Source organism: Oncorhynchus kisutch, linkage group LG7, assembly GCF_002021735.2.
Source record: "Oncorhynchus kisutch isolate 150728-3 linkage group LG7, Okis_V2, whole genome shotgun sequence".
NCBI classification, from domain to species: domain Eukaryota; kingdom Metazoa; phylum Chordata; class Actinopteri; order Salmoniformes; family Salmonidae; genus Oncorhynchus; species Oncorhynchus kisutch.
Window position 1 is genome coordinate 6,672,352 of NC_034180.2, and position 17,948 is coordinate 6,690,299.

General features: G+C 42.3%; 1 protein-coding gene across 2 annotated transcripts in view; it reads left to right on the forward strand.

Annotated features, from left to right (window-relative positions):
• Nucleotides 1–678: 678 nt before the first annotated feature.
• Nucleotides 679–17,948, forward strand: part of LOC109894066 (zinc finger and SCAN domain-containing protein 21-like) — a 37,851-nt gene continuing 20,581 nt past the window's right edge. Inside the window, exons 1-3 of one of the 2 annotated variants that reach the window (XM_020487290.2) lie at nucleotides 679–1,180; nucleotides 1,503–1,627; nucleotides 1,835–3,198. In XM_020487290.2, coding sequence (XP_020342879.1) covers nucleotides 898–1,180; nucleotides 1,503–1,627; nucleotides 1,835–2,953 — 1,527 coding nt within the window. In that variant the 5' untranslated portion in view covers nucleotides 679–897 and the 3' untranslated portion in view covers nucleotides 2,954–3,198. Of the gene's footprint in view, nucleotides 1,181–1,502; nucleotides 1,628–1,834; nucleotides 3,199–17,948 lie in introns of those variants that run through there. The other variant, XM_020487291.2, reaches the window with a different exon arrangement.

Here is a 17,948-nt window from a genome sequence, read left to right on the forward strand (position 1 = left end):
AATGGAATTCCCTCTCTCTATTGAATAGTTTTATATTCTGGCAAATTTAATAGGAGTGACCTACTATGGAGGCATTAATATTGCTATGGAAAATCGTGACTGGGTGTAGTAGTGTGTTTATGCTGGGTTCCAGCCTACTTGGGAATGGGCAGGAATGTAATAGTAGACCAGGTAACCAAAGGGCTTTAAAACTATAAACTATATATAATTGGTATTCCCGCTCCACTGGGTAGAGGTGAGGCCAAATGCAGTGCAGGCTGGTGGGAGGAGCTATAGGATGACAGGCTCATTGTAATGGCTGGAATGGAATAAATGGAACGGAGTCAAACATATGGTTTCCATATGTTTGCTACCATTCAATTCATTACATTCCAGCCATTACAATGAGCGTGTCATCCTATAGCTCCCCCCACCAGCCTCCACTGGCCAAATGTAAGATTAGAGCTATTATGATAAATGTGTGGCAGAACAGGTGGGACAGCAAGCCCTCTACAAAGTGGGTGGACAAAGACTCAAAAATCATGTAGGGCTCTTTTTTATCTTCTTAGTAGTACAGGATAAGGCAGGAAGGTTTAGATTTTTCTTAATATTTGTTTATTTATTATTTTAGTTTGTAAACTGTGATTGACCACACTCCAGTACAGTAGGTGGCGGCATGCACCTCTAACGGTTGTTTACAGACCGCCATAACACCATAAACGAAGAAACCGTAGTAAACGAAAGTGTACAGTGACCAAGAGCAATTTAATTGTTGTTAGACGTTTAACACCCTGGAACTCAACATAAGATTAATTTAACCGCACAGTATCACATACTTACTCCCGGTATTCTTTAAATTTAATTGGAGACGACTTGGTTGATAGATGTGAACTAGGTAACGCTAGCTAGCTGCTAACAATGGCTAACTGTATGGTTTTTCACTCTCAAATGGCCTCCATTATGGAGGTTCTAGCGAATGCAGCTGTGGCTGAGATATGTAAACTCGTAGATGACGACTATGCAGTGTTTCGTTTGGAAATTTCTCAAAGCCAGAAAGAAAACAGGGCATTGCGGAGGAAACTACAGCTACTGGAAATTAAGGTGGCACGGGAGCGCGCAGAGAGGACAATGAGAGAGCGCGTCCTCGCAAGTCATCCCTGTAATGTCAAGATCCTCGACCGATACAGAGGAAATGCAAAAGGTACATTTTGGCGGAGGCTGCAAGGCGTGTCTCCTTTCATATAGAGCTCAGTGCTCGTCGCCCCGTTCTCCTCTGCATGTGTTATCCAATAATTCCCCATATTGCGCATAGGCACGATCATATTCTAACCAGATTCTTGATTTATTGCACTTCCAATGATTTACTAAATGAAAACAATGTGATACCTGGAACATAATACATCAATCAATAAATAGTATATCAAGAAGTTATGAGAAGTGTTACCTTACATTCTTGCCAATTCTAGACAGTGTCAATAGAATACAATATACCTAACCACCTCTTTTCCTCCAATCACTCTCAGGTGAAGGACATCTCACTGGAGGCCACAGGAGTTTTGTGAAGCCAGCAGGACAAAATACATGGCGAGATGACCACCCAATCACTGTTGATGAGGGGATAGGAAACTCAACCCATCATGTTATAGAGGTTAGTGTAATAGTGTTATATAAAACATGAGTTACTTTGTAAATCAAATGTGGACAGTTTAGTTCAGAAAGGCCCTCTTCAGCTATTCACTAGCTTCCATGTGCATCCTTATTTATCTGCCATAATGGAGCTTTTGAGACTTCCCTATGGCATTGTTATCCAATTCAACCCATGTTCCTGTAATAACCTCCTCTCTTCTTGTGTCAGTCTGCAGATGCAGAGGATACCGGTCCAGGTGTCAAGCAGGAGATGACTGAAGGAGAGGAGGACCCACGGCACAGCAGAGACATCCAGACTGGTGTGCCCCCTGTAGCCACGGAGAACCCCTCCACCGCCCAAGAGCAGTCAAGGACCCAATGCAGCATCATGGAGGTCAGTGGAACGCTGAACGCCATCCTCAAGTCAGAGACAGACACCGAGACTTTAACGGGGATAAACCGACTGGGCTGTCAACCTGCTCCACGCTCAGAGTATTTACTTTACGGCAACCTGAGCCCAAGGACTGTTCTGTCCCATCGGGACTCAGGTGACACTTTACAGACTGTCAATGATCCATCGTGTTCATACACTACAGAGACAGAGATGATACCTGGTGACATGCCTGTGGTATTAGATACACAGACTAATCCAATGAAAGTGGACTGGAACCAGTACAGTAGTAGTGTATACTCGGAAGGGTGCCGAGATAAGAAAGGGGAGGGTCTGGTCGTAGATGAGGTGATTGTGAAAGTGGAGGACGATGCTCCTCTGATATGGAGTGCAGACGAAACTCACTTAGGAGAAGGACACTCGCAGGGCAACACCAGTGACTTCTTAGACTACAGAGAAAGCTTAGAGACAAATCTAAATGTCGAGACCCACTCCCCTTTACACGAGTTCAAGGATCGCAACCCATTATCCATGTCGATGGGGCCTTCCGATTCACACAGGGAACAAAAGGCCAAGGCGCGAGGAGGGGGAGCCACATCAGGCAATAGTAAAGAAAAACGGTTCCTCTGCATGTTCTGTAACAAAGGCTTCCGCTGCCCCCAGAAGGTGGACATCCACCAGAGGGTTCACACAGGGGTGAAACCCTTCAGCTGTACCCAGTGTCACATGCGTTTCGCCCAGGCATGCACCCTGAAGAGGCACCAGAGGGTCCACACAGGGGAGAAACCCTTCAGCTGTACCCAGTGTCACATGTGCTTCGCTCAGGCTGGTGACCTAAAGAGGCACCAGAGGGTCCACACGGGAGAGAGGCCTTTCGCCTGTGCGCACTGTGGGAAGAGGTTCTCAGAGAAGAGCTACCTCAGGTTACACCAGCAGAAAAAACACTCCACTCTATAACAAACACTTATGTCAAAAGAGAAAGATTCATTTTAGTTGTCATCAGAAAAGATCCACAGATGCATTTGGATATTCCTGGGTAGAATATTACATCCAGACATTGTGTTAAGGAATACTGTATATACAGTCCCTACAGTGCATTTGGAAAGTGCATTCGGACCCCTTGACCTTTTCCACATATTGTTACATTACAGCCTTATTCTAAAATTGATTAAATCATTTCCCCCCCTCAATCTACACACAAACGTGTTTTTAGACATTTTTGCAAATGTATTAAAAATCAACTGAAATCACATTTACATACCTTAAGGGAAGATTTCGGCAGGTGCCATATGGTTAGTGAGAAAGTCCATATTGCAAATGTACGGTCCCTTACTAGACGTCCGAAATCGTTTGTAAAATTCGCGGACGGCGTCGGGCCGAGCGGCAGGGCCGGACCTACCGGGAAGTCATCAAATGAACTTTGTCGGACATTCGGTTTCCGTTTTACAAAAATAATAAGATTTTGGTCATTTTGCCGCTGTCCCGGAAATTCCCACAAGAGGGCATAAGCAATCATATTGCAATTGGACAAAACATCACGATTCACGACGGGGCCTTATCTCGAAAACTGAAAATATTTCAAAGCCGAAACTCGGTGAGCGTAGGTTTGGCATAACGGGCAGTTGGCCCCGAACAAGATGGCGTCTAGGCCTCAACGGTTTTTGAGTTATGGCCATTTATCTGGGATTAAAGGTCCAAAATGAAAATAGAGAAATTATTTTTCCACTTCACGTCAAAGTCAAGGAGCCTCCGGTGTCAATAAAAAAAAAAACTGCCATTTATCTATCGTCATTTAAGAGAAATCGTACAACGACAGATTGGTGATGTTCACGGATAGGTGTTTTTTTTTTTCAACGGTTACAGATCCAGTTGCAGGGTGTTCTTACGAATCTTTTTAAAGTGTGCTTCGGAGCTCTGCGAGATTTCTGTGATTTTTTATGATTTTCTGAAATAACACACACTCCCTAAACCCTCCGTAAATAACTCAGTTCTTAACGTAAAGACTTAAAACTCAGGATTATGTAAAGGCATACCTCAATCAGGATATGAGTTTATTTATAGCTTCCTGTGCCAACCGGAAGTGCCTTAAATGGTGTCACAGTGGCATTTTCCAAGGGTTAAATAGGTCAGATCTTTTCAAAACTTCATATGTGTGATTAGGCAACCCCCATAAACTGTACGTCAGTCATTTCTCCCAACAGATGTCAAAGAAAAGCTCTCTCTCACACACACACACACAGAAACACACACACAGCAAGGATGGAGTGACAAAGTGCGGTGCTTAAAGACACACAAAGCCTACAATGGCATTTCCATATTCTCTAGGCCGTGCCGAGTTCAACAAGATGCCCCGCTTGACCGTAGCTCGCTCGGTCTAAGCACAGCGACCATTAGAAAAGTAGGCCCAAAATGAAGGCTGGCCCTCAATGTGATTTGTTTTTGGGTGACAGTGAGAGAACTGTTAAGGTGAGAAGCACAATTCGACCTCAGGAACGTACCTGAGGTCCTCCCGATCCGTGCAAGCCTAACTTTGACCGTGTGGCATTAACCCTTAATAGTTAAAAGAAGGTGTTTACTTCAAAGAGTTTGCATTGACTTCTCTCCCCATAGGAATACATTGCCTGCACCCCTAAATTCAACCTGAAGCCTATGTGGGTTATGAATGCCTTATGAACCTGTCTTCTATGACAGTCCATCAGACCACTATGAGGTCTACCTGTGCCAATTCTAAGCTTCCTGAAGCAAACGGAAGTGGTTAAATTAACCCAAAAGGTGTTTTGATGTACATAACCTTCAAAGGTGAAAATGACTACATTCAACCCTGTGTAGATCGTAGATCAGTCAATTCTTAACTTAAAGACTTAAAACTCAGGATTCTGTAAGTTTCTATGTCAATCAAGACATGTGTTTACTTATAGCTTCCTGTGCCAACCGGAAGTGCCTTTAATTGGGTCACACTGTCTGTTTTGAAGGGTTAGAAAAGTCACATCTCTCCAAAACTTCATATGTGTGACTAGGTAACACTCCTAAACTGTAAATCAGTCATTTCTCCCAGCAGATGTCAAAGAAAAGCTCTCACACACACACACAGCAAGGATGGAGTGATAAAGTGCGGTGCTCAAAGACACAGAGAGCAGGCAATGGCATAAACATAATCTCTAGGCCGTGCCGAGTTCAACGAGATATCCCGCTTGACCGTAGCTCGCTCGGTCTAAGCGCAGCGACCATTAGAAAAGTAGGCCCAAAATGAAGCCTGCCCCACAACGTCATTTGCTTTTGGGTGACAGTGAGAGAACCGTTAGGGTGAGAAGCACAATTCGACCTCAGGTACGTTCCTAAGGTCCTCCCGATCCGTGCAAGCCTAACGTTGACCGTGTGGCATTAACCCTTAATAGTTAAAAGAGGGTGTTTACTTCAAAGAGTTTGCATTGACTTCTCTCCCCATAGGAATACATTGCCTGCACCCCTAAATTCAACCTGAAGCCTATGTGGGTTATGAATGTCGTATGAACCTGTCTTCGATGACAGTCCATCAGGCCACTACGAGGTCTACCTGTGTTGATTCTAAGCTTCCTGGACCAACCGGAAGTGGTTAAAATCACCCTAAAAGTGTTTATCCATACCCTGCCTGCAGTTTGATAGACATAGTGCATTCAACCCTGTGTAAATCAGTCAATTCTTAACGTAAGGACTTAAAACTCAGGATTCTGTAAAAGCATACCCCAGTGAGGATATGTGTTGATTTATAGCTTCCTGTGCCAACCGGAAGTGTCATAATTGGTGTCTCTTGGGCTGTTTCGAGGGGTTAAAAAAGTCAGATCTTTCCAAAACTTCATATATGTGATTAGGCAACCCCCATGAACTGTAAATCAGTCATTTTTCCCATAAAATTTCAAAGGAAAAATAAATCACCCTAAAACACAACTTGGATGGAGGGACGTATTGGGGTGCGTAGAGACAGACAGTGACTGCAATAGTTAGCTTTGTTCGAGCTAAAAAAGAACCGTCAGACCTAGAGTTCCGAAACTTTAGAATCCTGTTCTAGACCTCCGGTCAATAGTGCATGGTGAGTTACGTGGCTCTAGAAGGTTCTCGGACCGAGAAACAGCCTCGTACATTTGCAATGACTTCAATTCATTTTGACCGTTACGAAAATGACGACATTTAGAAAAGTCTCAGAGACGCAAGGCTAGGTGCATTGAAACCGGCTCGGCCCATAGAGACAGATCCCAACGTTTCTGTCCGATAGCTCATTCAAGGACCCCGTAGCAAGGCATGGAAAAAAGTGGATTTTCAGCACCAATTAGGGTTTTACTCGGGCACCGAAGGACCTATCGAGCCGAAACTCGGGATTCGGGGTCGCCTCACATAGGCCTACACATAATGTCCGACCTGGACCCGCAGCTAGAACGTAACTATGTGTTTTACGTTTTTATTATGTTTTAAACCAAAGGCGCTGTGAATTATGGGCCTGCTCTGACATATGTGATAGTTGGCTTCTAAATGAGTAGGAAAAAGTGGGTTTGGTGTCAATTGATATCAGTTTGGTGTCATAATGACATCTAATTGACTGATGGACACTGACTTGCTAGTTGACTTTTGTACATTTGCAATGTGTTTAAACGGAGAGGGACCATCACCAAAATGGCATTCTGAAATCAACACAAAAAATGGCATCACCACAGTCTCCAGACTGTGCCGAGTTCAACGAGACGCCCCGCTTGACCGTAGCTCGTTCTGAGTGCAGCGACTTTGAAAAAAAGAAGGCCCAAAATGCATTTAACGGTCATTCTGATTTTAATGCCCGCTATAGGAGCACCCTACTACGGCCCTCTTTCACTCAGGGCCGTCCTGGGTGCTTTATGGACTGTTAGCCAAGTGCTGGAGGAGGAAATAGACCCGTGCACCTGGTGATTGAAAACGTGCATCTGGTAACCCAAGAGGAAATAGACCCGTGCACCTGGTGATTGAAAACGTGCATCTGGTAACCCAAAAATTCAAATATGGTCCTAAATGCATTTAAGGGTCATTCTGATATTAATGCCCGCTATGGAAACACCCTACTACGGCCCTCTCTCTGTCGGGGGCGACCTGAGTGCATTATGGACACTTTGAAATTTCACGATGGATACTGATTGTTGTGCACCCGGTAACCCAAAAATACAAATATGGTCCTAAATGCATTTAACGGTCATTCTGATTTTAATGCCCGCTATAGGAGCACCCTACTACGGCCCTCTTTCACTCAGGGCCGTCCTGGGTGCTTTATGGACTGTTAGACAAGTGCTGGAGGAGGAAATAGAGCCGTGCACCTGGTGATTGAAAACGTGCATCTGGTAACCCAAAAATTCAAATATGGTCCTAAATGCATTTAAGGGTCATTCTGATTTTAATGCCCGCTATAGGAGCACCCTACTACGGCCCTCTTTCACTCAGGGCCGACCTGGGTGCTTTATGGACTGTTAGCCAAGTGCTGGAGGAGGAAATAGACCCGTGCACCTGGTGATTGAAAACGTGCATCTGGTAACCCAAGAGGAAATAGACCCGTGCACCTGGTGATTGAAAACGTGCATCTGGTAACCCAAAAATTCAAATATGGTCCTAAATGCATTTAAGGGTCATTCTGATATTAATGCCCGCTATAGGAGCACCCTACTACGGCCCTCTTTCACTCAGGGCCGACCTGGGTGCTTTATGGACTGTTAGCCAAGTGCTGGAGGAGGAAATAGACCCGTGCACCTGGTGATTGAAAACGTGCATCTGGTAACCCAAGAGGAAATAGACCCGTGCACCTGGTGATTGAAAACGTGCATCTGGTAACCCAAAAATTCAAATATGGTCCTAAATGCATTTAAGGGTCATTCTGATATTAATGCCCGCTATGGAAACACCCTACTACGGCCCTCTCTCTGTCAGGGGTGACCTGAGTGCATTATGGACACTTTGAAATTTCACGATGGATACTGATTGTTGTGCATCTGGTAACCCAAAAATTTAAAGATTGTGAATAAGAAGACACAGAGAGGCTTAAAAAGTTAAACTCTCTCTCATGGGATGAAGGGACATACAGGCCTAAAGGCCAAACACCCCTAACCAGGTTATAACCCAAAAGGTGTTTTGATGTACATAACCTTCAAAGGTGAAAATGACTACATTCAACCCTGTGTAGATCGTAGATCAGTCAATTCTTAACTTAAAGACTTAAAACTCAGGATTCTGTAAGTTTCTATGTCAATCAAGACATGTGTTTACTTATAGCTTCCTGTGCCAACCGGAAGTGCCTTTAATTGGGTCACACTGTCTGTTTTGAAGGGTTAGAAAAGTCACATCTCTCCAAAACTTCATATGTGTGACTAGGTAACCCTCATGAACTGTAAATCAGTCATTTCTCCCAACAGATGTCAAAGAAAAGCTTTCACATACACACACAGCAAGGATGGAGTGATAAAGTGCGGTGCTCAAAGACACAGAGAGCAGGCAATGGCATAAACATAATCTCTAGGCCGTGCCGAGTTCAACGAGATATCCCGCTTGACCGTAGCTCGCTCGGTCTAGGCGCAGCGACCATTAGAAAAGTAGGCCCAAAATGAAGCCTGCCCCACAACGTCATTTGCTTTTGGGTGACAGTGAGAGAACCGTTAGGGTGAGAAGCACAATTCGACCTCAGGTACGTTCCTAAGGTCCTCCCGATCCGTGCAAGCCTAACGTTGACCGTGTGGCATTAACCCTTAATAGTTAAAAGAGGGTGTTTACTTCAAAGAGTTTGCATTGACTTCTCTCCCCATAGGAATACATTGCCTGCACCCCTAAATTCAACCTGAAGCCTATGTGGGTTATGAATGTCGTATGAACCTGTCTTCGATGACAGTCCATCAGGCCACTACGAGGTCTACCTGTGTTGATTCTAAGCTTCCTGGACCAACCGGAAGTGGTTAAAATCACCCTAAAAGTGTTTATCCATACCCTGCCTGCAGTTTGATAGACATAGTGCATTCAACCCTGTGTAAATCAGTCAATTCTTAACGTAAGGACTTAAAACTCAGGATTCTGTAAAAGCATACCCCAGTGAGGATATGTGTTGATTTATAGCTTCCTGTGCCAACCGGAAGTGTCATAATTGGTGTCTCTTGGGCTGTTTCGAGGGGTTAAAAAAGTCAGATCTTTCCAAAACTTCATATATGTGATTAGGCAACCCCCGTGAACTGTAAATCAGTCATTTTTCCCATAAAATTTCAAAGGAAAAATAAATCACCCTAAAACACAACTTGGATGGAGGGACGTATTGGGGTGCGTAGAGACAGACAGTGACTGCAATAGTTAGCTTTGTTCGAGCTAAAAAAGAACCGTCAGACCTAGAGTTCCGAAACTTTAGAATCCTGTTCTAGACCTCCGGTCAATAGTGCGTGGTGAGTTACGTGGCTCTAGAAGGTTCTCGGACCGAGAAACAGCCTCGTACATTTGCAATGACTTCAATTCATTTTGACCGTTACGAAAATGACGACATTTAGAAAAGTCTCAGAAACGCAAGACTAGGTGCATTGCGACCGTCTCGTTCCATAGAGACGGACCCCAACGTTTCTGTCCGATAGCTCATTCAAGGACCCCGTAGCAAGTCATGGAAAAAAGTGGATTTTCAGCACCAATTAGGGTTTTGCTCGGACACCAAATGACCGATCGAGCCGAAACTTGGGATTCGGGGTCGCCTCAGCTAGGCCTACACATAACATAAGAAATGGACCCGCAGCTAGAACGTAACTACGTGTTTTATGTTTTTTTATTGGTTTGAACCGAAGGCTTTGTGAATTTTGGGCCAGCTCTGAAGTATGTGATAGTTGGCTACTAAACGAGTTGGAAAAAGTGGGTTTGGTGTCAGTTTGTATCAGTTTGGTGTCAGAATGATATCTAATTGACTGACGGACGGTGACTTGCTGGTGACTCTTGTCCATTTGCAATATGTTTAAACAGTGAGGTACCATCACCAAAGTGACATTCTGAAATCAACCCTAACGAGCGACTGAGATTAACCAGAATCACTGCCCAGCCATCCCGAGTTCATCGGGCCAGTCAATTTCACATTCCTGCAGGATTTTTATAGCATGACAAATTCGTGATGGTACCTGCCCATTGAACCATATTGCAAATGCCCAGTGACTTTGCTAAAGTAAGAAAACATAAACAAATGGACATAATGAAATCACCATATTTTTATTTTTGGGTTACCAGTTGCACAACAATGCACGTACACTTGCAATATGATTCAACAGTGAAAAACATCACAAAATGGACATGATGAAGTCAACACAACGAGCGATGGAAAGGAGCAACTATCACTGCCAGGCCATCCTGTGTTCATCAGGCCAGTCAATTTCACATTCCTTGAGGATTTTTATAGCATGACAAATTCGTGATGGTACCTGCCCATTGAACCATATTGCAAATGCCCAGTGACTTTGCAAAAGTAAGAAAACATAAACAAATGGACATAATGAAATCACCATATTTTTATTTTTGGGTTACCAGTTGCACAACAATGCACGTACACTTGCAATATGATTCAACAGTGAAAAAACATCACAAAATGGACATGATGAAGTCAACACAACGAGCGATGGAAAGGAGCAACTATCACTGCCAGGCCATCCTGTGTTCATCAGGCCAGTCAATTTCACATTCCTTGAGGATTTTTATAGCATGACAAATTCGTGATGGTACCTGCCCATTGAACCATATTGCAAATGCCCAGTGACTTTGCAAAAGTAAGAAAACATAAACAAATGGACATAATGAAATCACCATATTTTTATTTTTGGGTTACCAGTTGCACAACAATGCACGTACACTTGCAATATGATTCAACAGTGAAAAAACATCACAAAATGTACATGATGAAGTCAACACAACGAGCGATGGAAAGGAGCAACTATCACTGCCAGGCCATCCTGTGTTCATCAGGCCAGTCAATTTCACATTCCTTGAGGATTTTTATAGCATGACAAATTCGTGATGGTACCTGCCCATTGAACCATATTGCAAATGCCAGTGACTTTGCAAAAGTAAGAAAACATAAACAAATGGACATAATGAAATCACCATATTTTTATTTTTGGGTTACCAGTTGCACAACAATGCACGTACACTTGCAATATGATTAAACAGTGAAAAAAATCACAAAATGGACATGATGAAGTCAACACAATGAGCGATGGAAAGGAGCAACTATCACTGCCAGGCCATCCTGTGTTCATCAGGCCAGTCAATTTCACATTCCTTGAGGATATTTATAGCATGACAAATTCGTGATGGTACCTGCCCATTGAACCATATTGCAAATGCCAGTGACTTTGCAAAAGTAAGAAAACATAAACAAATGGACATAATGAAATCACCATATTTTTATTTTTGGGTTACCAGTTGCACAACAATGCACGTACACTTGCAATATGATTAAACAGTGAAAAAACATCACAAAATGGACATGATGAAGTCAACACAATGAGCGATGGAAAGGAGCAACTATCACTGCCAGGCCATCCCGAGTTCATCTGGCCAGTGAATTTTGCATTTCTGCAGGATTTTTGAGCATGTCAAATTGCATATGGTTAATGCCCATTGAACCATATTGCAAATGCCCGTACACTTGCAATATGATTAAACAGTGAAAAAACATCACAAAATGGACATGATGAAGTCAACACAATGAGCGATGGAAAGGAGCAACTATCACTGCCAGGCCATCCCGAGTTCATCTGGCCAGTCAATTTTGCATTTCTGCAGGATTTTTGAGCATGTCAAATTTCATATGGTAAATGCCCATTGAACCATATTGCAAATGCCCGTACACTTGCAATATGATTAAACAGTGAAAAAACATCACAAAATGGACATGATGAAGTCAACACAATGAGCGATGGAAAGGAGCAACTATCACTGCCAGGCCATCCCGAGTTCATCTGGCCAGTCAATTTTGCATTTCTGCAGGATTTTTGAGCATGTCAAATTTCATATGGTAAATGCCCATTGAACCATATTGCAAATGCCCGTACACTTGCAATATGATTAAACAGTGAAAAAACATCACAAAATGGACATGATGAAGTCAACACAATGAGCGATGGAAAGGAGCAACTATCACTGCCAGGCCATCCCGAGTTCATCTGGCCAGTCAATTTTGCATTTCTGCAGGATTTTTGAGCATGTCAAATTTCATATGGTAAATGCCCATTGAACCATATTGCAAATGCCCGTACACTTGCAATATGATTAAACAGCGAAAAAACATCACAAAATGGACATGATGAAGTCAACACAATGAGCGATGGAAAGGAGCAACTATCACTGCCAGGCCATCCCGAGTTCATCTGGCCAGTCAATTTTGCATTTCTGCAGGATTTTTGAGCATGTCAAATTTCATATGGTAAATGCCCATTGAACCATATTGCAAATGCCCGTACACTTGCAATATGATTAAACAGTGAAAAAACATCACAAAATGGACATGATGAAGTCAACACAATGAGCGATGGAAAGGAGCAACTATCACTGCCAGGCCATCTCGAGTTCATCTGGCCAGTCAATTTTGCATTTCTGCAGGATTTTTGAGCATGTCAAATTTCATATGGTAAATGCCCATTGAACCATATTGCAAATGCCCGTACACTTGCAATATGATTAAACAGCGAAAAAACATCACAAAATGGACATGATGAAGTCAACACAATGAGCGATTGAAAGGAGCAACTATCACTGTCAGGCCATCCCGAGTTCATCTGGCCAGTCAATTTTGCATTTCTGCAGGATTTTTGAGCATGTCAAATTTCTTATGGTATTTGGCCCCAAAAAAACACATGATGAATTGACAAAAAATTGAAACAATTTCGAAAAACGGTCCAGAAAGAACTTTTTTACGAGGGTGATAAGTTTTTAAAAAAGTTCAAATTTTCGACTTTTGACTTCATATGAAATCACATTGTAAATGGACAAAACATATTTCTTATGCGCATGTAAAAATAAAATAAAAATTTGGCTAATAAAATTGGACAAAAGTATGTTGATACAGTTCTTATACATGTGTAATTGACACAAAAATTGAAAGAATTTTGAAAAACGGTCTAGAAAGCACTTTTTTAAGGGTGTGTGAAGTTTTTTACAACATTTTGACATTTTTGACTTTTGACTTTTGACTTCCTATGAAATCACATTGTAAATGGACTAAACATATTTCTTATGCGCATGTAAAAAAAAAAAAATTATGCTAATAAAATTGGACAAAAGTATATTCATACAGTTCTTACACATGTGTAATTGACAAAAAAATCGAAAGAATTTTGAAAAACGGTCCAGAAAGCACTTTTTTAAGGGTGTGTGAAGTTTTTTACTAAATTTTGACTTTTTTGACTTTTGACTTTTGACTTCCTATGAAATCACATTGTAAATGGACAAAACATATTTCTTATGCGCATGTAAAAAAAAAAAAAAATATGCTAATAAAATTGGACAAAAGTATATTCATACAGTTCTTACACATGTGTAATTGACAAAAAAATCGAAAGAATTTCGAAAAACGGTCCAGAAAGCACTTTTTTAAGGGGTGATAATTTTTGACAAAAAAATCATTTTTTCAAAATTTTGCTTTTGGATGTTGACTTGATGTCCATTTCCAATATGAAAAACCACGGTGTAGCGCACTCACCCCCTGTTGGATTTTTGAAGTGTTACAACTGGCAATAGCCATATGACATTTGCCATCAACTTTGCACGAATTGGCGTCCAATTGGGTGGTATTGTCCAATGTGTATATGTTTCGTACGGTGCCAATGTGTTGCCATTCATTTTTGTCCACTTCAGGGGGGTCTTCCCTTACATAAGTATTCAGACCCTTTACTTAGTACTTTGTTGAACACCTTTGGCAGCAATTACAGCTTCAAGTCTTCTTGGGTATGACGATACAAGCTTGGCACACCTGTATTTGGGGAGTTTCTCCGATACTTCTCTGCAGATCCACTCAAGTGCTGTCAGGTTGGATGGGGAGCATCGCTGCACAGGTATTTTTAGGTCTCTCCAGAGATGTTCGAATGGGTTCAAGTCCAGGCTCTGGCTGGGCCACTCAAGGACATTCAGAGACTTGTCCCGAAGCAACTCCTGCGTTGTTCTGTTGGAACGGGAACCTTTGCCCCCAGTCTGAGGTCCTGAGCGCTGTGGAGCAGGTTTTCATCAAGGATATCTCTCTGTACTTTGCTCTTTTCATCTTTCCGTCGATCCTGACAAGACTCCCAGTCCCTGCTGCTGAAAAATGGTGCTGGGTTTTCTCCAGACGTGATGCTTGGCATTCAGGACAAAAAGTTCAATCTTGGTTTCATCAGACCAGAGAATCTTGTTTCTAGAGTCCATTAGGTGCCTTTTGGAAACTCCAAGCGGGCTTTCATGTGCCTTTTACTGAAGAGTGGCTTGCGTCTGGCCACTCTACCATAAAGGTCTGATTGGTGGAGTGCTGCAGAGATGGTTGTCCTTCTGGAAGGTTCTCCCATCTCCACAGAGGATCTCTGGAGCTCTGTCAGAGTGACCATCGGGTTCTTGGTCACCTCCTTGACCAAGGCTCTTCTCCCCTGATTGCTCAGTTTGGCCGGGTGGCCAGCTCTAGGAAGTCTTGGTGGTTCCAAACTCCTTCCATTTAAAAATGATAGAGGCCACTGTGTTCTTGGGGACCTTCAATGCTGCAGACATTTTTTGGTACCCTTCCCCAGATCTGTGCCTCGTAACAATCCTGTCTTGGAGCGCTACGGACAATACCTCATTGCTTGGTTTTTGCGCTGACATGCACTGTCAACTGTGGGACCTTATATAGACAGGTGTGTCCCTTTCCAAATCATGTCCAATAATTGAATTTACCACAGGTGGACTCCAATCAAGTTGTAGAAACATCAAGGATGATCAATGGAAACAGGATGCAACTGAGCTGAATTTCAAGTCTCACAGCAAAGGGTCTGAATAATTATGTAAATAAGGTATGATTTTTTATTTTTAATACATTTTGCTAAGATGGTTTTTTCTTTGTCATTATGGGGATTTTTTAAATTTAATACATTTTAGAATAAGGCTGTAAAGTCAAGGGGTCCGAAATACTTTCCAAATGCACTGTAACTCCTCTTTTTTTAATCCTGACCAGTGTTGGAAAAAGTACAAGTCATAGGTGAGTATAAGTAAAGATACCTTAATACAAAATGACTCAAGTGAAAGTCACCCAGTAAAATACTACTTGAGTAAGTCTAAAAGTATTTGGTTTAAAATATACTTAAGTATTAATAATATTTAATTCCTTAAATTATGCAAACCAGACAGCACAACGTTGTTTTTTAATTTTATTTATGGCGAGGGGCACACTACACACAAAGCATTTGTGTTTAGTGCATCTCCCTGATCAGAGGCAGTAGGGATGACCAGGGATGTTCTCTTGATACAGTGGGACAAAAAAGTATTTAGTCAGCCACCAATTGTGCAAGTTCTCCCATTTAAAAAGCTGAGAGGCCTGTAATTTTCATCATAGGTACACTTCAACTATGAAAAAAAATCCAGAAAATCACATTGTAGGATTTTTTATGAATTTATTTGCAAATTATGGTGGAAAAAAACTATTTGGTCTCCTACTAACAAGCAAGATTTCTGGCTCTCACAGACCTTCTTTAAGAGGCTCCTCTGTCCTCCACTCGTTACCTGTATTAATGGCACCTGTTTGAACTTGTTATCAGTATAAAAGACACCTGTCCACAACCTTAAACAGTCACACTCCAAACTCCACTATGGCCAAGACCAAAGAGCTGTCAAAGGACACCAGAAACAAAATTGTAGACCTGCATCAGGCTGGGAAGACTGAATCTGCAATAGGTAAGCAACTTGGTTTGAAGAAATCAACTGTGGGAGCAATTATTAGGAAATGGAAGACATGCAAGACCACTGATAATCTCCCTCGATATGGGGCTCCACGCAAGATCTCACCTCGGGGGTTCAAAATTATCACAAGAACAGTGAGCAAAAATCCCAGAACCACACGGGGGGACCTAGTGAATGATCTGCAGAGAGCTGGGACCAAAGTAACAAAGCCTAGCATCAGTAACACACTACGCCGCCAGGGACTCAAATCCTGCAGTGCCAGATGTGTCCCCCTGCTTAAGCCAGTACATGTCCAGGCCCATCTGAAGTTTGTTAGAGAGCATTTGGATGATCCAGAAGAAGATTGGGAGAATGGCATATGGTCAGATGAAACCAAAATAGAACTTTAGGTAAACCCAACTCGTCGTGTTTGGAGGACAAAGAATGCTGAGTTGCATCCAAAGAACACCATACCTACTGTGAAGCATGGGGGTGGAAACGTCATGCTTTGGGGCTGTTTTTCTGCAAAGGGACCAGGACGACTAATCCGTGTAAAGGAAAGAATGAATGGGGCCATGTATCGTGAGATTTTGAGTGAAAACCTCCTTCCATCAGCAAGGGCATTGAAGATGAAACGTGGCTGGGTCTTCCAGCATGACAATGATCCCAAACACACCGCCCGGGCAACGAAGGGGTGGCTTCATAAGAAGCATTTCAAGGTCCTGGAGTGGCCTAGCCAGTCTCCAGATCTCAACCCCATAGAAAATCTTTGGAGGGAGTTGAAAGTCCGTGTTGCCCAGCAACAGCCCCAAAACATCACTGCTCTAGAGGAGATCTGCATGGAGGAATGGGCCAAAATACCAGCAACAGTGTGTGAAAACCTTGTGAAGACTTACAGAAAACGTTTGACCTCTGTCATCGCCAACAAAAGGTATATAACAAAGTATTGAGATAAACTTTTGTTATTGACCAAATGCTTATTTTCTACCATCATTTGCAAATAAATTCATTAAAAATCCTACAATGTGATTTTCTGGATTTTTTTTCTCTCATTTTGTCTGTCATAGTTGAAGTGTACCTATGATGAAAATTACAGGCCTCATCTTTTTAAGTGGGAGAACTCGCACAATTGGTGGCTGCCTAAATACTTTTTTGCCCCACTGTAAGTGTGTGAATTGGACTATTTTCCTGTCAATGTACTTTTGGGTGTCAGGGAAAATGTATGGAGTAAAAAGTACATTATTTTCTTTACGAATGTAGTAAAGTAAAAGTTGTCAAAAATATAAATAGTAAAGTACAGATGTTTCATGTAGGTTTATCCTGGGGTGACGTTTTGGTAACCATTTAAATCTCCCGGACATGGTGAATTTGATCAATATATTCAGCATCAAAGTAGACATCATGCAAGACTACAAATCCCTGCAAAGCCATCTCTAGCTGACACCTTTGCTAACTCGTTTGTGTCATTTTAAAATTTGCAGAAGACAGTTCACAGAATTGTCCATTTAAAGAAATGTAGGCAATTTATATTATACAGGCGAATATATTGATAAGTCACCTTGTCCTTGAGATTTACACCGTTATCAAAACGTCACGTCCAAGGTAAGCCTACACGAAACACAGTCCTTATTTGAAGTGTTTCTTAAATCCCCCATGGGAAAAATGAATGGTGGAAAAACAATTGGAAAAAGTTCCTTGTTTGACCGCTAGGTTATATGGGTATTATGCAGTGGCGTGCCATGGGCCTGGGCCTTCAGTGAGGTCCTACACAGTCCCACCCGAATTAATCCACCTCTTATTACCATCATTATGATGCAATGGTTCTAGACACTATACATTTAGACAGAAACGCAGTATAAAACCAGGCGTTGCGTCACCTTGAAATTGACATTTTTATTCATAGAATTGCAGGGGAAGAGTACAATACCTTTTCATTGTGCAGCTCCTGTTGCCCTGCGCGCTTGTTCGTTGAGCTGTAGATCCACTCGGGTGTCCCCAAAAGTTTTCAAAAGCACCATTGCTTGTAAGTGCCCAGCCGTGTCTCATTACTGCCTTGGTTAGACAACTCAAGTTTGCAAAGCCAGTGTGG